Here is a 26825-nt window from a genome sequence, read left to right as displayed (position 1 = left end):
TGGGGCCACATTGGGCCAAGAGATTCCTGAAATGCAGGTGGTTGGACTAGATGCCCCCCCCCCCCCGTGGTCTCTTCCAACTCTGATTCCATGAAAATTATGCAAGTTAACAGGAAATTGAATTATTATTTATATTGACACTTAAAAAGCTAAGAAATTCAAATGAAGGACTGTCCCTGCTGAATAGACTAAACATTTATCAGATACATTTTGTATATGTAATTGGTAATCTTTATCAAATACTTTGGTGTAATGAGTCACGTCTGTTAGAACCCAAGATGAAACCCAGAAAAGCCTGTGTCTACAGTTTGCAAGGAATACAGACAAAAAGAATAAAAGTAATGCTTGTAATAATTAGTAATCTTTTCTGCAAATAATTAGACAAATTCCTTCTGTGCTTCAAAGTGCTGTTCATCAGGGATATAGATCTTAGAATAAGGGACACCTGCTCCTTTATGTATCCAATATTTATTATATTGATTCGGTATGGTCTGAGTCAGTTTTGGCACAAAAAAGTACATGTTTTCACTAGCTTTTTGAGCCTTGACAACTGTGGTTTTACTACTGATATCATACTATTTGTGTTCTGTAATTTTCAGTATGTAAATGGCTTTGAGGTAACTTGTGATGAAAAGTTGTGGATAAACTTGGTTTTTTTGCTTCTACATTTAAGTTTTCATAAGCTATGCCTATAGGTGGTGCAAGCTTTCACTCTGACTACCCCTTGGGCTGCTTGCTGTAGGTCAACCTGATGCAATATATGAAACTGAGCACCTCCCGGGACTTCCGTATCAATGTGTCTACTTTGGAGAACGCTCTACAGGAACAAAATGCTGAAGATAGGGAGAATGAGCCAGCCAACGACCAGGTCAGTAGTAGACATTCTAAAAAGATGCAATCTATTTTCTGCCAATATAAATGTAAATCTGTACTTCCAAAGTGCCTTCTATGAAATTCATATGAAGCTTAGTCAGTTGTATGCTAATGGTAAATACCCATTTCTGTACGATGGCAACTTGTTTTGAAGTGTGGGGAATACCCCTCTGCATCATCCTGACTACTCAATTTCACCACTGAGTCTCAGCAGCCTCTGTGGGGGTGAGGAAGATACATGAATGCTAATGAGATGACAAAAATGAAGAACATGACACTTTTCTAGCAGAAGTTAATTTTCAGAGGTGTTTTTCAGAGTAAAAATTGCTTTAAACAGCAGGTTTTAAAATTGTGTTTCAGTAACTCAGGACTCCTCTGGCGCATTTACTAATAGCTTGTTTTCATCTCTTTTAGAGCACTGCATCTACCCAATCCAACACCAGCCAGGAACCCAAACCTAAGAGGCGACGTAAAAAATAAGAGCTGCTTTGGTCATTCCCAAGTGACTACTGTAGCTTGGTTCTGCTTGCCCTGCGAAGCATTAATGGAGAAAGATGATGGGCTTTAATTAGGTTTCTGCTTGCCATACGAATGACATGCAATTCTCTGAATGCTTGTACCACAACAGGCTACTGAATAACCATCCTGGCACAGCCCAGTTAAAGTGCAATCTGTCCTTCTGGATGTTCTGTCAGTGATTCACCTTTGCAGCTGTAGCCTGTTTTAATGATAGCCCCGAAGTCTTCTCCCTCTTCTCAGTGAAAAAAGCGCAAATCACAGGGACTGGGCAGGTCTCCTTGCTTAAACTGCTTCTGGGAGGATTCACTGAGCTGGTGGGTTTCCCGTCAGTTGAAGTCTTGCATCCTATTTTTGTTTCTGCAATGACCCTTTGGTTATTTTGAGAAGTTGATATATATCAAGAGCATCACCTGAAAGAAATTAAATAAGTCATGTTTACACCCCCCAGCCACATAACAGATACTGAAAACCACTTTGAGATCTACTTGTTGATCTTGAAATAGCTAGCAAGCTGGGAAGGGACTAGAACAAGTAATCAACACCACTGTTTATTCCAAAACTACTGGTATTACAAGAGAATGGTGGAGAATATTCCCAAATCTAGGACTGACTGCCATTTTTCTAAAATGCCTTTTCCCTAAAAGATTTGCTTTAAAGGATTCCTGCCAGAGCTTAATTTAATAAAATACATGAACCCTTCTCCTGCAGTGGTTCCTTCGCAAGCTGTCATAGTTGGAACAAAATTGCCATTACAGCTCAATAATTAACAAGCTTTAGTTATAAGTTGTTTAAACACTCATTAATTCACGCCAATTAAAAAGTGATTATGTCAAGTGCTGAGCATAATTACTACTTGTGAGACAAGATTTCATCTTGAAGTGTTTGTAAGCACTCTGTTATTTACACTGTACCTTTGCACTATTTCCAGTCAGTGGCTGGATAACAAGCCTAGAGCTGATGGAGTGAGAACAAGCAATATGGGAAAGCCAGATGTTGCAGAACGGCTTCCCTATGCAAATGTATCAAAGCATAATAAAATGTTACATTGGGCAAAGAAACAAAGACTGACTGGGACATCCCACAGTTATTGTGAAGATGGACTCTCTCCTTTCTGTGGGAAACTAAGGCTGCTGTGCATACTTACCTAAGTATAAGTTTGAGTGAGGTTTTCTGCTGGGTAATAGGGCTGTCTTTCTACTTGCACCAAAATGTAAGGTGTTATCATATTGCAGTTCTTGTGGCAGCAACACAAACAACATCATGACAACAGCAGGTGAGGTGAGTGAGCAGGCAGGTGGCCCAGGAAGGCCTTCCCATGTTCCCTGTGTCACCGCTGCCTACTTGCATGTGGACACACACACATACAACAAGGAAGCCCGAGATCTAAATGAGTGAGTGGCCTGGCTGAATGAGGGCTGCTTGTGTAAACAAGAGGGGTAGCAGAGCAACACAAGCAGGAGTGGCAGCCCTAGTGCTGCACAAGCAGATAGGGATCTATTTGGTCACTCTTTTCTTCCTATGGCAAAGGGAACATGCAAGTGCAAGCCTGGCCTCACTCCGAGGACAAATTCTGGAGAAAGGAGATCCAAGCAAAGCCTTGTTGAACTGGAAGGCTTTAAAAGGACATTTACAAGTTTTTGGCCAAAACCATACACTGGGGATGGTCTAGTTAGCACATAAAACCATGGCTTAGTGCAAATGAACAGTCATGGGTTCCCAAAGTGCAGATCATGGCTGTTGTGCTCATGCCAGTCTTGCTGCTGTGCTTCCCGTATTGCATCTGAAGCCAGTCTTGTGGTTTGCCTCACTCTAGACAAACTGGTTCATCCAGAATGAGAGACAAGCTACCCTTCGCTGGGAAGTAGCACAGCAACTATGATCTTCATTCCAGGAACTCACTCATTGGTGCTGAACCATGGTTTGGCTTAGTGTTATATGCAAAGTGGATCAATATATATGGCGCTCCTGGTTTATATGGCTATTCCAATGAGTAGACATAAATTATTATTCAGTAGTAGCACAACAGGATTCAGATAATATTTCTGTGAGAAAAGGAGGTGCTAGCTTTTCTAGAATTAGGAAAGTGGCACAATACTCACCCTGGGGAATATTGTATCTTCTTTCCATCCCTGTTGGGTTAGATGGAGTGACACAATCCATCGTCACCTCTTTCCTTAAGCACCGATCAATGTCCACAGCACTAAAGAAGGCCACTGACTGAGGCAGATCTTGAATACCCAGTTTATATGAAAACATGCACCTGAAAATACAAGCAATGCAAGTAGTACAGATTTAGGAAATTCTTCTGAAAGGTGTCAGCTTTCAGTTATCACATCAACTACAGGCCCAAATCCTCACATGCTTTTACAATTCTTTTTCTTTTTTAAAGACAAACAAACTCAAACTCACCTGAGTGCAGTAGTGCTCTCTCTACTTGTGATTGCCAGCAGCTGATATTCAGAGGCATAATGCCTCGGACAGTCAGCACTTTCCCCCCAGCCAGAACTCACAGGAACATGAGGCAAGGACAGGAGTGACACACCAATGGAGGACAGTCTATAAAAGCTGGTCATGTGGTTCCTCACATCTCCCAGGTGGAGATGGACACCTTGTTCACTCAACCCAGAAAAAGTATTTATTGCAAGGATTTGGACAGCCCCACAACCCCAAATTTGATACTATGTCTTCTCTATGTAGTTGCTTTCCCAAGTGCTTAATATATTTGCTCTCAGCCATGGAAGGTAGGCTAGTATTATAAGAAATCTGTCAGGCAATCCCTTATTTTCCAGCTGAACAGATATCCTGAACATTGGCTTGTGGAATGCCATGACAGAAATGGTGCTTACCGTGTAAGGAGGTTCGTGATCTGCAGGGCGAGAGCTGCCCGATAGCGATCCTCACTTTGCACCAGGTATCGCACTTCGTCATGGATGCTGATACAGAACCGCCCATCAATGTTGAACTCTTCAAGGAGCCATTTCATTGACACAAGCATCAGGTGCAGGTAATCTACAGCCGAGCTCTGGACCACCCAGTTTATTCTGCTGGTTATAAACTGGAAGAGAGAGAGACTGTTTTCTATTGTAAACCTCTTTTCTTGTTGGCTGCCTGCATCTTGAAAAGCATGACCAGCATATCAATGTACACAACCACTGAAAACTACTGAGCCCTGATCATTACTGCACAATATATGAATTTGCCAAACACATTTTTAAGGTGGCTTGGAGATACAATGAAAGCACTTGGCATGGAAAAGACAACTTGTTGCCAACACTTGATCCACGGCATAGCTTGCTACACCACCTACAGATAACCAAAAAGCACAACCACCTTGCAAATACAGTGGTACCTTGAGTTACAAACGCCTCAGGTTATAAACGCTTCAGGTTACAAATTCCGCTAATCTGGAAGTGTTACCTTGAGTTGAGAACTTTGCCCCAGGATGAGAACGGAAATCGTGTGCCAGCGGCAGCAAGAGGCCCCATTAGCGAAAGCATGCCTCTAGCTAAGAACAGTTTCAGGTAAGAACGGACCTCCGGAATGAATTAAGTTTGTAACTAGAGGTACCACTGTAACTTTAGGACTTACACTACTAGGTGTACAATTTCTACTATCCAACCTCCTGCAAATACGTGTTGCTTTTTTGTTGTTATGTAATAAATTACTAACCCTTCTAGATCTCCCCTGCCTGGTTGTCTAGTGGTGATTTTTACTCACTGCAGGCAGTGAAATCCTGCATTACAGCTCTTGCTCTTCATGGGAAGGCTGCCAGAATCATTCTCAGCCTTTCTCCACAATCACAGACCTGGAAAGGAATGCACCTTCCTCCCGCCCCCTTCAGCATGCACAATCACATCATGTACATGAATATTGGCATGCTCTGTGTGGCATGAAGCACACCATGGAAAAACGCCCAACAGCAAGAGTTTTAGCTGCATGCTCTGCTTCATACAGCAGCTGGAGAATTTAAATGAAATACTGTTCCTACATGTTGCTGGTCATTGGCTAGATACCTCCATCTTTCCTTTCCCATTCACTTAATACCACCTTTCCAGTGAAAACCCTCGCAATGCAAGCTGGGCAATTACTGCTGCCACCAAAACACACTGTAATGAAGCAAGGGCTGGAATTCCGAGTCAAGAGGTCAGAGTCAAGAGGGTTCCTTCTCACCTCGCCCTTGACAGCAGCTGGCTCCAAAGCTCTGCTGATGTGGCAGCCCAGCACAGGGGTGCGAGGAGATTCTGACATGGCAATGCTTTCCAGTTTATTGAACATTTCAGACTCTGTCCCACTGGCCCACACTCGTCGGTTCACCACATCCCACTTTTTCCTTCGAGACCTGCAATATGAAGAACATAAGAGCTGAACAAGTCATTCAGCAACAGACTTCTGTTTAGGGATCTGTCAAGGTACAGGTACCAGGGTGCATGGATTGTGCTTACTCCATCACCAGCTACCCACCTCCTGACATTTTTCTCTGCAGCATGGAAAATGCAGCTGGAACTCCAGCCCACCTATTTCTTCTCCACTAGACATCTCTCTTTCTCCCACCTACACTGCAGAAGTTTTGTAGCAGCCTCTACTTGTAGGCCCCACAAATTAAAGCCACCACCCAAAATATAAACCCTGGGTCCCATGCCACTAAGTGCTTAGAGTGGAGAAAGAAAAATTCAAGTTAATCAAAAGCAAGGCATTAAAGCCCAGTGATAAGAGTTGCTCAGATAAATGCCTGGTCTTGAGCAGGCAAGGGGTGGGGCAGGGGGAAGGTCTCCTCCCTATGGATGCTTCAAGCTTGCCTAATTTGCACAAATTATGCCCTGACCATGAATGCGAACAGATAATCTGTTTTGGGTTACTCTCCTTTAGAAAGAACGTCAAAAGTTATCTCTAAAAGTACATCATCTTCTGGAGAAAAGGCCATGGCTGTTCACAACCCAGTTATGTTATGGTTTCACATAAACCTGCAAAGCACCAGAGACTTTTCTGAAATCCAAAGGAGGACTGAATAGCTACAGCACATATGCCACCCCACCACGGGAGGGAGAGAGAGGACATTATGTGGTGAAAGAAGGGAGAGGCTTCAGCTTCTCAAGGATTTCCATCTTCCAAAACACATTTGTGACCCTTTGGCTAAGAGTGCTTGGTGATACTCAGAAGCCACAAGGATGGCTAAATAATTTTTCCAGTGGCCAGGCTTCAGTGGCCTACATAACCTTTTGCCTTTGTCTGTGACCAGCAGGAGAAGGAACTGAGTAAAATGGAGCAGAAGCATGTAGATTTTTGTGGTATGGAGTTTAGATGACCATGGCACAGAATTTTGATTTTTTAAAAAGTTTTATTTTACTTTAGTGCCAACGGCCCTGGCTTTAGCTCAAGCATAACTTTCCAGTAGAAAACACCTTACCATTTTCCTGCTTCTCTCTTTATCTTCCGCACATCTTCCAGGGACACAGAACCATCCTCTTCCCTTTCTACGGGGATGCCAAGCTCTTTCACCAGCCATTCCCCTTCCTCGGACAGATAGCAGCTGTAAGAGGAGACTGGAATAAGAAACCACAGGAGTTGGGAGGGACCCAAAACTGCCAACACAAAACACCTCCAAAGTCCAAACTAAGTAGGACCTTCAGCATGGCAGTTCAGGCAATAGTTCAAGTTGGAGCCAAACAGGAACTGAGAGTGAGCAAATAGCCTTGAGGGTAAACTGTTTAGAGCTAAGTCACATGATCTGGGAAAGAAACATCCCCACTCTCCTCACACAATATCCTCTTACCATCCTGAAAAAGTTGGTGTCATTAGCAAACTTGGCCTCCCCACTGCTTACTTCTAATTCCAGATCATTTATGAACAAAAGCACAGGTCCCAGTACCAATTATTGGGGGGGACTCCACTTTCTACACCTCTCCATTCTGAGAACTGCCCATTCATTCCCAAGCTCTGCTTCCTATTCTTTAACCAGTGACTGATCCATAAGAGGACCTTTCCTCTTATCCCATGACTGCTACGCTTACTCAGGACTTTGGTGCGGAACTGCACCAAAACCTGCTTGAAAGTCCAAGTACCCAATGTCTACTTGACCCATCGCTATGTTCACTGACATTCTCAAAGACAAGGGAAATACTGATTAGACTGGACTGACCCTAAGACACCACCAGAGAAGAGCCATTTCCCCCAATGAGATGGAATGGTTCTTTCCAGATAACAGTGGTACCTCGGGTTACAGACGCTTCAGGTTACAGACTCCGCTAACCCAGAAATAGTACCTCAGGTTAAGAACTTTGCTTCAGGATGAGAACAGAAATCGTGCTCTGGCAGCGCAGCAGCAGCAGGAGGCCCCATTAGCTAAAGTGGTGCTTCAGGTTAAGAACATTTTCAGGTTAAGAAGAGACCTCCGGAATGAATTAAGTTCTTAACCAGAGGTACCACTGTATAAAAACTGAAGGCAGTAGTATTTTTTAATCACTTTTTTGTTGTTTAAAATATACATTGCCCAATTAAAAGTTGCTGTTTTAATTAATCAAAGGTTTTTTTAAATCAAGGTTGCAGCAATTTCTATGGAGCACAAACATGATACTATCCAACTGATTAATCAGAGGTGGGCTCTTCCCCAAGCGCGCCTTACCGCCGAATCCCTTTTGTAGCAACATACAACTGGTGAGCCTTTTCACTGGCCTGTTGCTGTGTCAGGCGATGGTTGAACTGCATGAGGAGGCGCTCTGCAAAGGGCTGCCCTGCCCCATAGATGCGCCCATAGTTGAACACTTTGGCATGTTCTCGGCTGATCCCCACTGTGGTGGCCGTCTTGCTGTGCAAGTCTGTGGCATTGCTCTTCTTCCCCTGAAGGGTCATCCAGCCAAAAGCCGTGCTGCCTTTGGTGGGGAAAGAAGGGGTTAGTGTGGTCTTGAAGAGGGTGTGAACAAAAGGGACCTTGGAGTGAAACGGGGCCAAGTGTATCTCCGTAATTCTGTACAGGAACAAACTATGGCACTGGATACAAAATGGAGCTCAGAACCTCAAATGTCAATTAAAAACAAGTCTGTAGTCCTTATGGTTGCCTAGATACCATAATGTAGACTGTCAGACAAGGGTTGTTAAGCCCTGGGGGATGCCCCACTGTTGCTCCAACTGTTCAGCCAGGGCACAACTTGGGAAAAATGCCAGCTCTGTAGCTGCCAGAAGTGTGTGTGCATGTGTATTCTGTGCACCTTAGGAGCTTCTGTAAGTGTCTGCTTTTGTCAGTAAAGAATTAAACTGCCAGCCATTTGTCCTCCTTGGCTGAGTGAGCTCAGGACACAAATATATGGAAGTCTCTAGACCCCTCTAAATTATTTTAAAGAGATATGTTGGTCTGAAGAAGGCGAAAAGTGGAATTTCTAATATGCAGTTTCCGTACTCACTGTACTGTAAAAATTTACAATAAAAAACTGTATTTCAAAAACAGCATTAGCTATGATAGTTGAACAGAGCTTTCATATTCCCAGGCAGTAAGTATACCCCTGACTATCAGCTGCTGAAGGAACAGACAGGGAAGGGCCATTGTGAGTGGAAATGCTCACCATGCATGCCAGCAAAATGAGCTTCTCCCAAAACAGCTGCAATCCAAAGTTCCTGGGAATCCACATCAGCTCCAACCAGATGGTAGCCAGAAGGGGCCTGGACCATAGCTTTCAACTCACTGCCCACCCGGTCAGTCTGCAAGGCACAGAGAACATAAGAAGATTCCTGCTAGATCAAACCAAAGACCCTAGTCCATCACTGTTCACAGTGGCTAATAGCACTCTCCTGCTCATGGATATATTATTACAGAATCTTCTAGTTACAGTAGTGATAGCCTGAGCTCGTAATTAGAAATCAATGCTCCAAAAATCGAAATAGCTAATGAACTAATTGGACTTTGTAGTAATGAATAAACGAACCGATAAATTATGTTTGCCAGAATGGCTTTTCTATTCCTGTAAATTAGCCAAAGGTGTCTATTTCTTATAGACTGGAATTCTCATTATGGACAAGAAAAGCAGGATGGACATATCTTTGGGCAACTATATTTCAGTTTCTCTCTCTCAGTAAGCATAAAAAGCATTAGAAAATCCATACATACTCTGGCATTACTGGCTGTCAACCAGGTGGGCTCCACAGCTCGACGAGTTATTGTCCCGGCAGTTACCACCTGTGGCAGGATGGCTCCATAGCTATTCTCCTCGTCATAGTCTGGGTGCCTACAGAAACATCAGGATGAGCCCATTTCATATAACATGAGGAAGGCAGCCTTGCCAGTGATTAAGTAGCTACTTGACAGGAACAGCTAAGACTGCAGATAAACCGACACATCCTACAGAGGCCAAGGGTTCTAAAAGATTTTGCTGGAGTAGCTGTTCAGCAACTGTTCATGAACATTCATCACTCTTAACTGGCTGTTACTGTTCAGGTAATATACATCTCTGACATTTGCTTGAAACCCAATTAACCTGGTGGAGATTCTTGAGAGAACGCAGAACTTATTCCAAGTTATGCTACTAGCCCATCTAGACTTAAGGAATAAGTGGCATGCAAATCTGGTTAAATAAACCAGACTCAGCAGGCAAGTCCTTTGTGAGCCAGAAGTAGAAATGTATCCTACAATTACTCCAGTATCTGGGATAAAGCCCCCCCCCCAACAGCAAAGACATGGATGGCCATCTGTCAGGAATTATTTGGCTGTGGTTCCTGCATTGCAGGGGGCTGGACTAGATTGCCCTTGTGGTCCCTTCCAACCCTACCATTCTATGATTCTTTGAATATCAGCTGCTCTCCCAAAACAGAATCCTTTTACTTTCACAGCCCAGATAATTTACAGCTTGGCTACACATTACACTTGCCAGGGGAGAGCAGCATGAACATGCAGAAACTCTGTCTGCTCAGAGCTCAAAAGATTCTCCACCAACAGGCAGCAAAAGCTGGAGGTGATACAAATCAGATAGCAAAACAGGGCTGCTATTTTTCCGCAGGAGCTGGAAAAGGGAGGAACAGGGAAACCTGAGAGGTAGTACACCAGAAATCAACAAAAACGCTGCTTCTGAGAGCTGCCAGCTATGCAACTTGCCAGTCTGATTTGTAAGACTTAAGATCTTTGAAAAAAGAGCAGAAAAACAGAAAAGTTTGGAACCTAGACACACCACCTACTCCCAGAGATCAGAAGAGACTTGTGAATGCATCCCTAATTATATTGTATTATTATTATTATTATTATCATCATTATTTTAGTTGTAAGTCACTTTGGTAACTAAATTTGGCTGAAAAGTGGGGAAGAAATAAAAGGAAAAAAATGACCTTGAGAACATCTCTGTATGTGTACCTGGTCACAGATCGAGGCAGCTCCCCTTTCTTCAACCACACCACCATCTGGGAACTGACAAAACAAAAGGGAAACAAATTTCAGAAAGCAAACAGCAGAAGCTAAAGAACTAATGTCTTGCATTGGCCCTTGTCTCCTTGCCTGAGCACACCAAGTCTCAAACCCTTAGCAGACCATGAAAGGAAGAATTGAGCTGAGCTAGCGTTTTATCCAGGGCTCAACAAGCCCAGTAATCAGACTGAACTATACCAAGTGCACCGCCCCCCCCAAAAAAACTACCTCCCCTGAGCTCTTAGCAAATTGAAGATGATTCAGGGGAGGGGCTCCTCTCATGTTGCAAAGATTAAAATTCAAAGGTTGAAGCAAAGTATACAAACTGAATGCTTCATGGCACAAAAAGCACATTTACCTTGGTACTGAAAGCAGAATTTGAATTATAACCATACAGCATGGGAGCAGGGAGTAAAGTCTGTCATGCAGTTCTGCAGACTGGTAATTTAATTCAAAGGAAGTCACCCCTCACCTGATTCTTTTGTGAGCATTTCTCCAAAAGGAGATCTTCTTGTTGATTTCAAGAGCTTGTGTCCCTTCTGTGGCCCCTATGCCAGCTTTCAGGGTGCCATCCTCCATTTTGGGCAAGAAATCCTTAGCAAATGGGCTTCCAACGTTGTTTTCATTCCCATCCTTTTAACAGCAGGAGATGGAAGTTTGCTTTAGCTCAAGGTATTGGTTATAAAACGGGATTAGCCAGCATAAAACCCTCCTCCCTAGTACATATGAAGTTGCCTTACAGAAAGGCAACTTAATGGACCAGTCCAGCAGCTTCTATTCTAACCAGCAGCGACTCCAACAACTGGATTATGGCCTCCTTAACACTTGTGAAATGTTAAAGAAGCAATGCCATGGAGCATGGGTAGGATGCATTTCCTTTCCCAAGGAACAATCCTTAACACCACTCAGAACATCTGGCAATAAGGATACAGTGGTACCTCGGGTTAAGTACTTAATTCGTTCCGGAGGTCCGTACTTAACCTGAAACTGTTCTTAACCCTGAAGCACCACTTTAGCTAATGGGGCCTCCTGCTGCTGCCGTGCCGCCGGAGCACGATTTCTGTTCTCATCCTGAAGCAAAGTTCTTAACCTGAAGCACTACTTCTGGGTTAGCGGAGTCTGTAACCTGAAGCGTATGTAACCCAAGGTACCACTGTAAAGACTTCTAGGTCACAAACTGCATTTTCCAGGCCAGTTTGAACACTTGGCACCTCTAGCACATACTTTGTTCTATCCAGGAAAGAAATATTACATTTCCAATAGAATTTAATAAGAGGCTTCATTTCAGTGGCAAAGGTGCATAGCCTTGAGAGGTCTATAAAACCATAACTACACTCTTATTTTTCCCCCCTACAAGGATATTAGAAAAAAGAAAAATAATCAAGTGGAAAACAATAGTGTATACTCAAGGGGTGGGGGAATGTTCCCTGTGTGGTGTTTAACATCTTCCATATATCACAGACACTTTCTTGCATATATACTTTAATGCATTTCTGATTTTAAAGTTCAATTTACTGAACTCAAGAGAATTATCAATTTATTTCTATATACAAGAAATTCCTGCTCACCTTGTGCGGTAGCCTGAAAAACCAGCACCCAGGGATATTGACCTCATTGTAAGGACCATTGCCATGGTGATAATCAGGACGACTCTTTGAATGGTCCAGCTCATCCTGTTGGCAAACCAATGTAGGGTTAGTTGGACCTGAATGTACGAGGATGTACAAGAAAACAAAATAGACAACTCAAGATGTAGGAATGTCCCACCTCATAAAGGCAAACCAAAAAATTTTAGAGAAGCATTCTTGATTAGATATGATGTTTTTACCATCCATGCCAGCAGGGCCTCAACCACCTCTGTCATATTTAAGAGGAACAGTCACCAAAAAGTTGGGAAAAGAGATCCCTCTCCATCTTTCTAGGAACTCTTGATGTTGCTCTCAAAATTCTGCAATGCTTCATGCCATCAATTTGCTATGGTTCTTCCCCTCCCATTTTACCTAAGATCAGGGTTGCTGGAGTAGACAAAGGGTTTGGGGCATTTGGGAATGCTCTTCCTACTACCTCCCCAATCAGACGAGCCCCTCATTCAGGCTTTTGCCCAGCACTCCCAAGATCCACTACTCAAAGCACACAGGTTTAGGCAATACATGAGTACAGATTTTCCCTCAATTACTGTTTTTCTCTCAAGGGGGTATACCATTACCTCACTAAATTGCTTGGTTACAGGATCTGAATCCATCTCCATCTCCGCACGGCTGAGCTCTTCAACCTGGCATGAGGGAAAGAGATCTCTTTAACAGCTAAGCTCATTCTCACCTCCCACATCTACTCATTTGCCTGATCCCCATCTGACCAAGGTCTTTCCTAAGTGAGAAAAACAAAAACTCTTTGCATGTAGAAACCTAGCTTAGCTTCATCCTTGACATGCTAGTTTTCTGTATCCAGTGAGTTTTCTTTTTAATATGGAGAGAAATCACTTATGCAATGCCTTTACCAGTTACCTGAAGTTGTACAGTTTAGCAAGAACTGCACCACATAATTCTACTGATCATGTATGACAGCTTTGAGACAGACAATTTGTACCTTATGCCAGAAAGTGCTATTTTCTGTTAACATGAGCTCTTCTTCCAGCGTGGTGTCCAGTGAGATAGGTTGCTCTTTGCCTTTCTCCTTGCAGTGTTCCCGGTACAGATGCTCAATAACCCTACAGTTAAGGGAAAAGTAGTTTTGCTTTCACTGAATTCAGCAAATTATTCTGTTTCTTGATCCCATTTGCAAAGCAATGCTAAACTTTGCCACAAGAATGTTATGTAACAAGGAGATTGGTGCACTGGGCCTGCTCACTTTAATGAAAGTAGTTTTTCATTGAAGGATGTTGAGCACTTCACACCTTTACTCATTTGCAAATATCAGACCTAAAAATAGCTTTCCTTTTTGCAATTGGCTATAGTTCAGCCATACAGAAGTGAGATGTTCCTATACCTACATTCCTACATCCAGACAAGCAAGAGGCACTATTGCCATTCATGAACAAATTCCACTCAGGCAAAACAACTGGAGGATGGAGTGGCCTGGAGAGTCCGGAGGGCCAGGCAGAGGCCTGGAGTTTGGTCCCCCAGGCCTGAAGTTCCCCACCCCTGCTTTACAAGGCCTAGCTCTTACATGTCATTCTCCAGGGAACATTTCTTACATCTCACTGCAATTCACTGTGGGGCTGAAAGAAGAGAAGGAAGAAAGGAGGATGCAGAGGGGGTGAAGAAAGAGCTGTGAGTGGTGGGGGGCCCTACCCCCATCTTTTGGACCCCCTGGGAAACTCAACAAATCTGTTATACCCAGAACTGTGTGTGCTGAGTGCAGCTGAATGGGACACAGCTGTAGGCAGCCCGAGGAAGTACCATCTACCTTGGGCCTGCTCAACAAAACAAATTTTGCATTACAGCTCCTAAGATCAAGGAGCATGTTTTCATCTATTTTGGGAGACAACTGGACGTCATTTTGAATCAAGATGGCAGACTGAACCTTTTGCACTGATTTCAGCCACTGATTTCAAAACTGAACTCTTCCCACCACCTTTCTTTGAACCGGAAAGCATCACAGAACAATGAATGAAATGGAATGATGTGTGGACAATCCAGCATAAATCCACGACTACTGCGTAAATAAACGTTGCAGAACACACCCTGAAAAATCCACTTGGACGATCCCTAAAAGGTACCAAAGTGAATAAATGATGCTCTCTCCTGCTGAGAGCACTTTCTCTGCTTGTCTTTGGAGGCAACTGCTTAGGTCTGAAGCAGATTAAAATCATCACGCCTGCAGGGTACAACAAATGGGCTACGAAAGGAGGTGAATCTCCTGGAGAACCATGCATGCAACTGCATTTGCTCACCTTCATCCTTTTTCTAAAACGTGCCTCTCACAATTCTCCCCTCTTTTGGGTTCCAAGTATAGCTCTGGTGGCAGAGACCCAGTAGTGCTTTATTCACTAAGCATAATCAACAATTCCCCCCTCTTTTGTTACCTTTGTGTCCTACCTCCTCCTTTGCTGCCTTCCACTGCAAACTCAACAATTTTAAACTATAAGCTCCTTAGGGCAAGGACCTATCTTTTTTCTGTGACTGTATGATGCAATGCATACACTGATTGCACTGCATCAAATAATATTATTACTAGCAACAATTATAGACCATGGCAGCTCTGTTGCTCTCTTCACCCCAGAATGCACTTCTTACCTGAAGGGGCAAGTAGGCAAGTCAGCATCTGGAGTCCCCTCTGGCAGGTTGTCACTCCTCCCTGGCACCAGGTAACCCCAACCATATTTCTCAGAGTAGTGCAATGGAAAGCCATCCCAGGTGAGCCTCATGAGCTTTGGGGTCACTCTCATCTGAAGGCTGATAAGGCTGGGCCCAGGCACCCAGCTGGGATCATCCAGTCTCTGGCACAGCTTACGATACCACCTATGCAAGGGGAGAGCAGACCACAAAGTCAACATGAAGCTTTCCTCAATAATGTTAGATAATTGGTTGTTCAGATTAAATTTTATACCAAATTGCTCAAAGGCCTTCACCAAGGAGCTGTATGGAAATCCATTAAATAATAATTACATCTCCTGTCAGAGTTGATTTTACTCAGTTTAACAAAAGCTACCTTTTCCGTCACTGATGCTTCCAGGTGGCCTGCTCCTTTTTTAAAGTAGAGAACTTTTCCAATCGAGCTGCTAATGGGAGACTCTGCTTGCTGACTCTCTTCTCAATACATTATAATCTGGATGGCACTGACGCAGCTACTTGGGGAGTTTGAATACAAAGAAGCATGCCTGATTGCAGGAAATTAATTATGGGGGCCTTCCATTCTACAATGCTATGCTTCGTTAGCAGCAGTAGTAAACTTTTTTCAGGCTGAGGGCTGCACTGGCTTATGGCCAACCCTTGGGGGGAGGGGTTAAGTGTGAAACTAGGTGTGGCCAGTGTTAAGAAGTGGGTGTGGCCAGAGCTGCCATTCAAAAGGCTGCCTTCTGAGAGACTTTCCCACCAGCCATTCTACACTATTGAAAATAATTATTCATCACTCATTATTAAATTTAATCGTTTTTAAAAGAGGTTGAATTTGGAGAGACTTAGGGATCATAAAATACTTTTGTGAGGGTTGGATATGGGTTGTAAGTTAGCCACCCGTAATCTTCACTATACTACATAGGACTGTGACCTTGCCAACGGAATTCTGTATGTTCACAGCAAACGGAATAATTCAGACAAATAAGTGGTTGTTTGACCAATCATCTTGTAAATCAAACAGTTCTAACTTTTAGACAAAAAGCATCCACTCAGGATGACAGGAATGTTAAAATTTATTTTACCCTTGTTTGAATGCCAACTGTAAAGTAGGTCTACTTCTAAGGAACGTGGGTAAATCTATGTCTAAGCTGCACACTTCTGATAACAGGTGGAGGCTCTTGTGGGCAAATGATCTATATAAAAAAAATCCATGCACATTGAAAACTAACATATTAGAAGACTAAACTGGAATTCTTCTTCCTGACAAAGAGATGAACAAAAGGTCCTAGAAGGGTCACTGTCTACAACTTCCCTTTAGTAACACACCCTGGATGGCCAGGCAGGTGCTGAATTCTCTTTGGCTGCAAAGCTACAGTCTCCTTCAGACGGTCCAAGCACAATCGGCTCTCAGGGAGTTGCTGTTCTTCCTCTTCAGTTGGGGGTCCTGGATCTGTTTCCATTATACAACAAATCAGAAAGGAATTATTTTTTAATGAGTACAGTTGTTGACAAGGCTGTTTTCTAACTGCATACATATTACGTCAAAGGGCTTAAGAATCTACGTGGACACAGTTATTTGGTGGCCTGCAAAGCCTATAATCCAAAGCAGAATTTGACAGCTAGCAAATTTCTAAAACTCTTAATGGCCAAGAGGAATTCAAATACATGAGTGTTTAATGCACAGTAGCCTAGAGAAGAGTAGAAATGTAACTTTAATGGTCAGGAGAGAAATGTTTTCTCGCTGAAATGTGTCAGCTCCATAACACTCCATAGCTCTTATGTTCCTCCACTGCCTCTATATTGCACTCCAAACACCTGTGTATTCCATATTTATCCTCCAAGACTGTAATTAAGAAATAAATAAAAATGCAACACCACAGACACCCTTTTTAAAACAGCACCTCTGGGATCTCAGGACTTTTTAAGATTCTCTGGTAATACTATCGTACTTTGAAATCACTTGAGAGCTGGATGCAAAACATTCTGCCTGCAATACACACACGCTGAGGTACGTATTTCAGGCTTGTAAATAAGATTTTAAAAGATGCTTGCTCCTACCCAATTGCAAAGACAGCTTAGCGGAAGGGATCTGGATCAAGTGTAGATTACATGCTTTGGATCCAAGAGGTTAACAGGTTCAACTCCTAGCGTCACCAGGTGCGGCTGGTAAAACTATCTGAAACCCAGGAGAGCTATTGCCAATCCGTACGGACAATGCTAAACCAGATGGACAAAAGATCTCATTCCATCTAAGGTATATTCTTTCTCTCTTTTTCTGATTAAGATTTAGGAGAGAAAGATTACAACTGCCAGTAGACAGTGGGGACATCTGTGATTTGCTGTGTGCTAGCAAGCTAGTAGTCAATTATGATGATGCTCTTACCTTCCTGCCACTCCAGCATGGAGGCTTTTTCCACGGCTTTGGGCAGTTCATCATTACCATCTTCATTCTTCTTCTTCCCAATTTTCTTCTTCTTTTGCTTAAATTCCTGGAGATCCCACTCTAGATCCCACAGCCAGGGATCACATTTGTACCTGTTTTGATACATCAGACCAAATACCACAGCTTAATTTGAAGAATACTTTTTTCAATTTCCATCAATGAGATCTTGCTCTACAAGCTCCTGATTATTTACAGCAAAGGAGAGGAGCTGAAAAGGTACTTTTCTCCACCATGTCATAGTAACAACTTCTCAGTTTGGCACTGCTGAAACTGCGTCAAACAAATTCCTTTACTAAGTAGTAGTCTGCTTAATGAAACAGTATTGCATTTCACAAAACCCGCAGTCTCAATTCTATCTCAACCTTGCAGTCTTCCTTTAGGGGAACTGCCCCCCACCCTCAAGCATACTACAGATTTTAATGCCAGAACTAAATGTCAGCTGAAACTGTGGTCTGAGAACCCAGTTCTCCAACTGCAAAGATGAGGGGAAGACGTGGCAGATGTGCGTGCATCCTTAACTCTTCCCCATTTCCCCATTTCATGTTCTGTCCTGGTCTACCTCCTCAGCTGAGTTTCCCTGAGATGTAGCAAGCATGCAATTGGGACCCCAACCAGAGGGAGGGTTGAGTGCTGCATCCTCCTTCCAGCTCCGTTTCTGCTTCATAGTGTTCTCTCCTGCCACTGCTTAATGGAGAGCCAGGTCTTCACCAATTATGAATCTCTGGCTTAAGCAACAGTGCACTGTAACAGTGATTATGATAATACCCCCACCTTTCTTCATGAAGCAGCTGGCAGGCATTGTCAGCTAGGTTCATCAAGGATTTCTTCATCTCCTTTTGCAGCTCCTCATAAGTGACCTGAGCTTCATCTAGGTACCTCTCCCAGTTCTGATTGACAGGAAGGTAGGAGACTCCCATTTCCAGCATCCCTGCAAATGTGACAGGATGGGGACACCTAACCAAGAAACAGAAAAGGGGGTAATAATAGAGTGGAGCCAGAATGTTGTAAGCAACTGGACTAAGCTATGTAAACTAGGCATCTGTAAACTAGACCTTAGCATACAATGGAAGCAGATCGTAAGAGCCTGTCAACACTATGCATGACCAATGGACAGAACCAAGGATGGATCCATGTAGATGAAAGGCTGAGGCCACATTGCTAGGAACAAGGTCCAATAGCTGAGAGCACTGATCTGGGTAACAGATGGACCCCTTCACTCTCTCCCATATGTGCACGGATGTCATTCATTCCAATGAAGCAAATTAAGGGACACTCTTTTTTTTATAGCAAAGTCAAAAGTGTACTCTTTACTACTGACACTGGGCAGTCTGCAAGGACAGATCGCCCGCCAGGGCTATTCCTTCCACCTAGTGGAATGAGATTCCACAAGAGACAATACATTTTGTGCCTACTCCCACCCCCAAGGTTTTTGCATTGTACAAACTTTCCCCTCACATTCTCCCTGCCTGTCACAACAGACATTTTATTTAATATGATAAGTTGTTTGATGTAACTCCCAGAATTATTTGGCTCAGTTTTCCAACGTGCATTGTAAATTCTGGTTAACTATTATCTGTGTTTCTTTCACTGAGAAATTTTGTATATGCACTTGTACCACTTCTGAAGGATTAAGATGTTTGGGGAGATACTGCTTCTTGCTTCTTTCTTACAAAATTGTAACACTGGTTGATTTGTACTGATACTTTACCACCATGCTGAACCTTGCAAGTTTTATCTGTATCTAAAGAAAGGTGAGACCAGAATCCCTAGCAAGGTAAAGTGTAAAGGGGTTTATTGATAATCTAACACCATCTTGTCCCTAAGATGCTTCTGACACACAAAGGCAACCTAACACTACTGGCTAACCCACAGCAAGCTATCTCATAAATGGACACACCATAAAAAAGAATTCCACATTTCAGAACCCCCCACCCCAAATACTCACCTTTCTAAGAAGAGAGGAAGCTGCTCCTGGAATACTTCGTAAGTAGCCTGGACATCAAGGGCACAATATCTCATCAGGTCCTTGGAAGGGAGACAGAGAGAATAGAGGGAATGGGAGAATAAATTATGTACACCTGTATCAAAAGCCACATTCTACTAAGTCACACCATCGGTCAGTCTATCCTAATATTCTCCTCTGACTGGCAAAAGAGCTCCAGATTGAAATCATACATCTTTCCCAGGTATACCAAGACCCTTTCCTTCACACTAGACATGCCACTTTAAACATGGAACTTTCTACATGCAAAGAATATGCTCTACAACCAAGCAGTGGTCCCTTGATTCCTTCCCTTAAAAAGTACCATCCTATAGATTATCTCCCTACCTGGAAGTTATTCCTGATGTCATTCATGCTCCCTTTGACAAAGAGTTCCCGGGCTTCTTTCTCCAGTGGCTGGCCTCCAACATATAAGGCATGCACATCTACTAGATTGTTGATGCTACTAATGTTCACCCAGTCCCAGGAGGCAATCTGCAAGGTAGTAAGGCAACAGAGCAATGACTAGCTAGTCCACAAACCCCCAAAATGCCCACTTTTGGATGGAAAGCATTTAAAAACATTTAAGAAACCATCAGATTGGGTCCTCAATCTATAGGAATAAGACTTCCATTATGATTAGTTCTAACCCTCAGAATTACACAGAACATCTACACAGTCCAGGATCTTTACAAAAATGGCAGGTCCTAGGAGGCCTCGTCTACACATGTGAATGAGGCGGCAGAAAGTTGAGATGGTATCTTGAACTGCATTACGGCAGAAAAATAATTCCAATTTTGAATGTTCCTCTACTGTACAAAAAATAAAATAAAAAATCCTTCCTGCCAAGGGAAAAATAGCACAGTAGGGAGAAAGGTTCTAACCTAGTCTTTTGTCAACGAAGTTTGTTTTCTATTTATGTATTTTTTAAAAAATATATAGGTGACTATTTAAAAAATATGATCACTCTGTCTAAAGTAAAGCCATCTATTATACCATCTCAGCCCTCCACCACCTCATTCTGATGTATCTGTAGATCAGACTTACTGTGGCATCCATACAGAAATATAGCTATAGTTTGGCAGGCCTTTATCGGAGGATTGCCTATGAAACAATGACAATGCAAGAGGCAACAGAAGTTCATATTACTTAACAAAACTTTTCGCACATCTAGGATGTTGCCAATCTCCTCCATGCTGGCTCTGCACTTCTCCCCTCTACTACCAATTCAGAATGCTTTTGCCAAAAAAATTCCCCCAACTGTCTATGGTGATCTCTGTCAGTCTTCTACTAAAAACCCCATGGTGGTGGAACTGCATTTTACAACTTTAGTAAGAGACAAAATTGTACACATTAAGACATGCAATTATGAGGAAGGGAGGGCAATTAGTTATTTTGGAAGAGAGAAATAAAGTGTTCAGTCCCAGCTAATGTAACCTCAGGTATAAAAATGACATCCCTATCTACCTCTTTCTCCACTCATCTCATAGGACAGAGTATTAAAAACCAGTTATTCAAGTGTCATGTATGTATGAAATTTAGTTCTGCAAAGTGCCTTCCAACCTTCATTTCATTCTCACAACAATCCAACAAGGCCAGACACGCTCATTCCCATGTTTTATATAAGTATGACTTGATCAAGGTTGCTGAATGTAGAGGACCCGTTCTGGGGGAGAGGGAAGCTCGGGCTTCCCCCACCCCAGCCCCGCGCCTGGGGGGAAAAAATAATAATTTCCCCCCCTTTATCCCCCCCCCCAAAATCTAGGTGCGTCCTATGGGCCGGTGCGTCCTATAGGGCGAAAAATACGGTAGTTTTATATTGTTAGCGAAAATCCTAAAAATCTGTTTACCGGAGACCAAAGAGGAGCTAGCATCCAGACCACAAGCAGTAATCCTTCTTCCAAACTGCCTTCTGCTCTTTGGGGGGGGGGACGACACCTCCAGTTCAATATACAGTGGACGCTTGGGTTGCGAACGTGATCCATGCGGGAAGCACATTCGCAACCCACAGTGCCATGTGTGCACACGCACGGGTTGCGATTTGGTGCTTCTGCGCATGCGCAAAGAGTGATTTAGTGCTTCTGCACATGTGCAAGCACCAAAACCCGGAAGTAACCCGTTCCAGTACTTCCGGGTTTGGCACGGTACGTAACCCGAAGCATCTGTAACCCGAGGTATGACTGTACCCTGGAGTACATTACATCTTATCTAGTGCTGCCGCTTTGCATGCCCTATAGATATAAATTGGGGCAGCCTTGTGAAGAAAAGGAGGGATTAGCATGCAACTCCTCTGTGCCTTTCCAACTCACCTCAGGGCCATCAGTTTTACTCCGTGTTTTCTTGATATGGTGCTGCACCTGCTGCTGCCCTCTTCGCTTGCCATGTTTTGCTGCCATCCAAAGGCTGCGTTGGAATCCTGTTAGCCCGGAGATGGCCATGTGCATACTCATGGTGTCCAGGAAACGCATCTGGGAGCCCTGAAAGAGTTGTTTTAATGTCACAAACACTGCCATTTCGACACTCATTTACACAAAGAGCCATACATGGCAAACAAAAAAATAACATGGTATAGCTTGTTATATGCTAAAGACACCTCTTTATACCCTAGCCTACAACATCTAGGATATATACTATGAGGGCCAACCCTCTTCTTCCTATTGTAAATGATTTTAACTAGTTTTAAAGTTACAGGTATATTTTTTTATTGTTATAGCCTGCCTTGGGACCACATGGTGAAGTGCAGGTAGGAAATCCAGTAAGCAACAATAGTGAGGCAACCTGGAGGATAAAAGAGTATTACATAGAACTTGCTATGCTGTATGTTCAGGAGCAGGTCAACTGAGGGTCAAGTTCAGCATCATGTCTTACCAACAGAAGCCATATAGATACCTCAGGAAGGGATCACAGGCAGGGTGTGATGCCAAGATTCAAACTCAGAGTTCACAATTTAACTACCCTGCTATCAGGTGAAATTCTAGCCAAACGGCTCATACCCAAACTATACATTCTATCTCCACCCTGAGGATTTGAAATTCTGACTGCAGCTTCTCCCCTGCAAAGCAGCATCAGAGTGGGGAGCAGGTGGGAGGGGTGGTGCTTAACCCTTCCCTCTTCTGCCTCTTTCCACCTGCAGCTCCTTCCCACAACCACTTTTTCTCCAGCTAGAATTCCAGACTCATACATCTGATCCAAAGAGGAGCTTGAAAGCTTGCTGGAAAGAAAAGCAGCAGGTGAATGAAACATTAATCACCCCTCCTCCTCATGTATGGATTTTCCCTTGCAAATAGTACCCTCCTGACAGCAGTTTGCAGAGAAGCAATGGCTGGGTTTTAAAGATACAAGGCAATAGCAGAAAACATAGCTCTATCATTGGACAAACAACCAACAAGGACAGCTGCTTTGTTTGCAGCTGCAGCATCAAAGTTTCACAGGGACTTTGTAATATTAAAAAAACCTAGCTAACTGCTGCAGGGAAAATTTTGCTCCAATACAGATCTAATATTTGATCTGCTAAGCTTCATTTCTACAAGTATTTATTTGTATCTTGTTTGTTGTGCAATTTCCTAAGTTATGGCTCATGGCTATGATAACAACTGAATTGATACATGTTACCACAAACATCTAGCCTTCAGCCACCAATAACAGCTTGCATACAAGAAGAAAGTAAGCAGAAAAGACTGGAAGACAAAGATGACTTACTTGAATCAGGTACTGTTCTTTGATGTGCGCACGGTCAAAAGAGACATTGTGACCCACCACCAGCCTCTCTTGCCAATCCTGCTTGGCAAGGCTGCTGCCTGTTTCCAGAGGGATGAGATCTGACAGAGTCAACTGGCTGGACCAGGTGTACCGTTCCTCTAACAGTCGCTTGCTACACCAGGAGTACCTGGGGAGAAAACACACCCAGCCGTGTGAATTAAAGCACCCTTTCCAGGGCACGACAGAACACCTGAATCCACCTTCATTTCTTTCTATATCTGAAAATTTAGTAATTTCAGAAAGAACAGTGCAGCATTGCACTCATTTTAACACCCATATCAATTTCATTTTTTTGGGGAAAAATGTTACAATCCTAAGAAGATTTACTACAGAATGAATCTTGTTGAACTTAGTGTGGGAGATGCTCTGGAGCCAGCACACTTAAGATCACACCACAGGAGTACCTGTGCTTTGGGGGAGGGTTCCCCTGCTGTGTGTAAAGCTTGTCCAAACCAAATGGGCACATTCACACAGATGACTAACCATGTAGAGCAGTGTTCAAATAGATCAGGTTCCCAGCAGCTATCACACTGCCAGAGAAGACAAGGACATGGTCATAATAAGAACCTAACATCAAGAATTTGGTGCCTCTTGTTTGGCTCTTCCCTCCCAAAACCCTTTTTTGCTTTCTTGCCATGTCTTTGTAAGCATAGGGGCAAATAATGTGTTATTTTATTAATTTTTAAGTTGCTTTGTGGGCTTTTCCAACTGAAGAGCAGGGTAAAAACACTTTGAATCACCACCAGCATTTATTTATTTTATTTTAAAATTTTAATTTAACATGGGCCACATATTGTATATGTGTACTGAAGGGATGGCTAAATTAGGATTCATAAGATGAAGTTCTTTAGAAGTTTAAGAAAACAAGGAAAATACAGCCTCTTTTTCAATTCTCACTTTGCTTTGAACAAGCTTAGGAGGTGAGAGCTCCAGTGTTCTAATTTAACACTTTTCTGACCGTCCCACAGCATCTGTGCACAACCCACACATCTGGTTAGGAATTTTGTGAGTCAACAAAGAGGGCTTCCTCCAAATATATAAAGGAAGGTTACACAACCCCCTCCCCCCAATACAACATTAATTGTCTCTTCATAAGCACAGTTTCTTGTTCTTGCTCTTTTACAAAAGCCCAGGAAACTCTAGGTGGAAACATTTATTCTCATTCTGGCACTCTTTCAACAACAGAACTCCAGAAGAAAAGATAACAGCATGATGTATAAGCGGGAGGGGAGTTTTCAGCCCAAGGGTCACATCCACATTTCTCTCTGGACAAACTTCTGAGGGCCACATGCCAGTGGTGGGTGGGACCAAAGGCAAACCAATACAAATACAAATTGTACTTATGTACCATAAGCTAATTACAGGAAAGCAAGAAACATTATCAAAGTGCAAGGACACATTTCAATCATTCAAAAAAAAAGGGGGGGATATGAAGCAGGGCCAGTGAGCAGTGTAGCCTTCAAGGGCCAGAAAGAGACCTAGAGGGCTGCACGGAACTGAGGCTCTCCAGCCTTGCCCTATGGTATGAGACCTAGAACTGAATAAGAACAGGAAGTGGTCTAATAGATGTGAGATGCTGATTGATCGGGGCCTTTGGCCAAAAAGTGGTATATAGGAATAAACCAATGAACAATGAAAAAAGTATTTGGGACACTGGAGGCAGAAGTAGCAGGACACTGACTAGGTCATGTTGTTGATGCCTAATAGGTTCTATTTTTATACAAAGTTTGTAGGAACAAAAACTTTCACCCTTCTACCAGAGCTGTCTTACCAGGCATTTGAGGAAACAGCTACTGCAAGCGTAGGGCACTGGCCTGCATTCATGCACACTTCCACATCAAACACCAAGGCCCGCTCATCAGGGAAATCAACAGCTGTCTTCTCCCCACTGGGTCCGTATCGTGTCCACCCAGCTTTCCAAGCCCACTCCTGGGGCACTGGTGGGATCCCAAACTGAAGAAGTTCCTTAGCAGCTTCCAGATATGGGAGGCTCTGCTTCTGTGCCAAGATGCAGAAGTGTTCATCGATGTTGGCCCCATACAACTGGGGCAGCTGCAATTCCACATCAGGAAGAGTAGTTGTCTCTTTGCCCCACAAGTCATGCTTCTGCAAGTGTGCCACACTCTTCTGGATGTCTTCCTCTGAATATTCAATCTGGGCACCCCGGAAAATCTGCTCATGAAGATGCTTAGAAAGCATCTGGATGCCAAGTGGATTGATGCGTTGCTGTTTGGGTCCAGAACCAGTATCTTGTGCCATCTCCTCCTGAACCAGGCGGCTGGCAGAGGAACCCGAGGACCATCTCTGCATTCCCCGTAATCCAAATGGACCTGTGTTCCACACCAAGCGCTTCATCTTCACTAGAAATGAGCAGCATGGAGGATACAGAAGATCTATCAGGAGACAAAAAGTATTAACAGAACTGAGGTTTAGTGTGGAATTTTATCTTCTTGCCCAAGATGCCGGTACATAGTGTTTAACTTGTGAAGCGCCTAGATAAGTGTTCCAGATTCAGACAAAGGATTCAAAACCTCACTCATCCACAAAGCTTGCAAAATGACTTTGGTCAAATGACTATCAAATGAGGGTATGTATAGGAATGGAAGACGAGCCTGCTGGATCAGGGCAACTGCCAATCTAGCCCAGAATCCTGTTCTCAAAGTGGCCAGCCAGATGTTTCTGGGAAGGCTACAAGCTGAAAGCAAGCACTAGAGCACCCCCCCAGTTTCCAGGGACTGGTGTTCAGAAGCACTGTTATCTCCAGCTGTGGAGGCAGAGCATAGCCATCATAGCCACTAGCCACGGAGAGCTGCCATGAATTTGTCTCATCCTGCTGTAAAGCAAAGTTGGTGGCCATCACTATCTTCTGTGGGAGAGAGCTCCCTAGTTTTAACTATGTGCCACATAAATAAATATGGGTGTCCCGAGCCCTCTGGAGGGTGAAACTGAAAAGCAGTCCATAATATCTGTGACTGCTAAGAGCAGCCCCTTCCAACCCTAGAATTCTATGAAAACAATGATGATTATACTTGTCTTCTTGAGATGATAACAGTAATTTTAGTATTTATATGCCACCCATCTAACTGGGTTGTCCCAGCCACTCTGGGTGGCTCCTGACTGAATATTAAAAACACAGTAAAAACACCACCAACACCACTTTGGACACCAAACGTCCAGAGGGCATAAGAAAATATTTCTGATTCCCAAATTCCCACCCCCCCCTTCCAAAAAAGAAAAAAAGAGATATATCTACAGATTATCTCAAAATTTACCTACCCCCTCAGTTTAGCTTCTTTTCCATGCCCCCTAAAGGAGCTAATATTTATTATCCTCACCAGCACCCCAACCCAAAAGGGGCGCCCACAAATTATTCCCTTCCCTAAATTGGGCTATTTTACCCCCTCCCCAAAAATGGGCTGCCCCTCCTCACAAAAATAGGGTAGTGGTAGGGGGAAGAAGCTATACAGCAGCCCCCACAGCCCGCCCCCTTTCGTGGGTACACGAAGCCCCCAAAACACCATGAGGTGATTTTTGCCCACGACCCCAAACTCCGCCCCGCCCCAGAGCTCACGAGGCGAACCTTCCGCCGGCGCG

At 43.4% G+C, this 26825-nt stretch overlaps 2 protein-coding genes across 7 annotated transcripts in view; one reads left to right on the top strand and one right to left on the bottom strand.

Annotated features, from left to right (window-relative positions):
- Nucleotides 1-2091, top strand: part of FANCI (FA complementation group I) — a 28609-nt gene extending 26518 nt beyond the window's left edge. For 2 of the 4 annotated variants that reach the window (XM_083586241.1, XM_083586242.1), the window contains exons 38-39: nucleotides 743-868; nucleotides 1288-2091. In XM_083586241.1, the coding sequence (XP_083442367.1) occupies nucleotides 743-868; nucleotides 1288-1353 (192 nt within the window). In that variant the 3' untranslated portion in view covers nucleotides 1354-2091. Of the gene's footprint in view, nucleotides 1-742 lie in introns of all 4 variants that reach the window. The other 2 variants (XM_083586239.1, XM_083586240.1) reach the window with 1 other exon arrangement.
- On the bottom strand, nucleotides 118-26825 carry POLG (DNA polymerase gamma, catalytic subunit). 3 transcript variants are annotated; one of them, XM_083586276.1, is made up of 23 exons: nucleotides 26803-26825; nucleotides 25003-25624; nucleotides 23172-23358; nucleotides 21782-21949; nucleotides 19821-19967; nucleotides 19437-19516; nucleotides 18263-18445; nucleotides 17432-17583; nucleotides 16375-16498; nucleotides 15007-15231; nucleotides 13358-13478; nucleotides 12978-13043; nucleotides 12340-12444; nucleotides 11244-11404; nucleotides 10721-10774; nucleotides 9488-9605; nucleotides 8946-9081; nucleotides 8012-8258; nucleotides 6797-6919; nucleotides 5563-5731; nucleotides 4239-4447; nucleotides 3492-3652; nucleotides 118-1802 (listed from the first exon to the last, which is right to left on the bottom strand). In XM_083586276.1, exons 2-23 carry the CDS (start codon nucleotides 25584-25586, stop codon nucleotides 1738-1740), a joined length of 3585 nt encoding a protein of 1194 aa, XP_083442402.1. In that variant the 5' UTR covers nucleotides 25587-25624; nucleotides 26803-26825; the 3' UTR covers nucleotides 118-1737. The 3 variants fall into 3 exon arrangements, with proteins under 3 accessions (XP_083442402.1, XP_083442403.1, XP_083442404.1); XM_083586277.1 differs by having other exon boundaries at nucleotides 26812-26824; XM_083586278.1 differs by lacking the exon at nucleotides 26803-26825 and adding an exon at nucleotides 26508-26710 and having other exon boundaries at nucleotides 25003-25625.

Source organism: Podarcis filfolensis, assembly GCF_964270895.1.
Source record: "Podarcis filfolensis genome assembly, chromosome: 14".
Lineage (NCBI taxonomy): Eukaryota > Metazoa > Chordata > Lepidosauria > Squamata > Lacertidae > Podarcis > Podarcis filfolensis.
Note: the sequence above shows the minus strand (reverse complement) of the source record. Positions and strands in the feature narration are given on the sequence as shown.

Coding starts and splice junctions, on each gene's coding strand:
- POLG (XM_083586276.1), bottom strand. CDS start 25,586: ATGAAGCGCTTGGTGTGGAACACAGGTCCATTTGGATTACGGGGAATG. Junction 21,950..23,171: donor AAGAACAGTACCTGATTCAA/GTAAGTCATCTT, acceptor CAACTCTTTCAG/GGCTCCCAGATGCGTTTCCT. Junction 13,044..13,357: donor ATAGCACTTTCTGGCATAAG/GTACAAATTGTC, acceptor CCCTCATGCCAG/GTTGAAGAGCTCAGCCGTGC.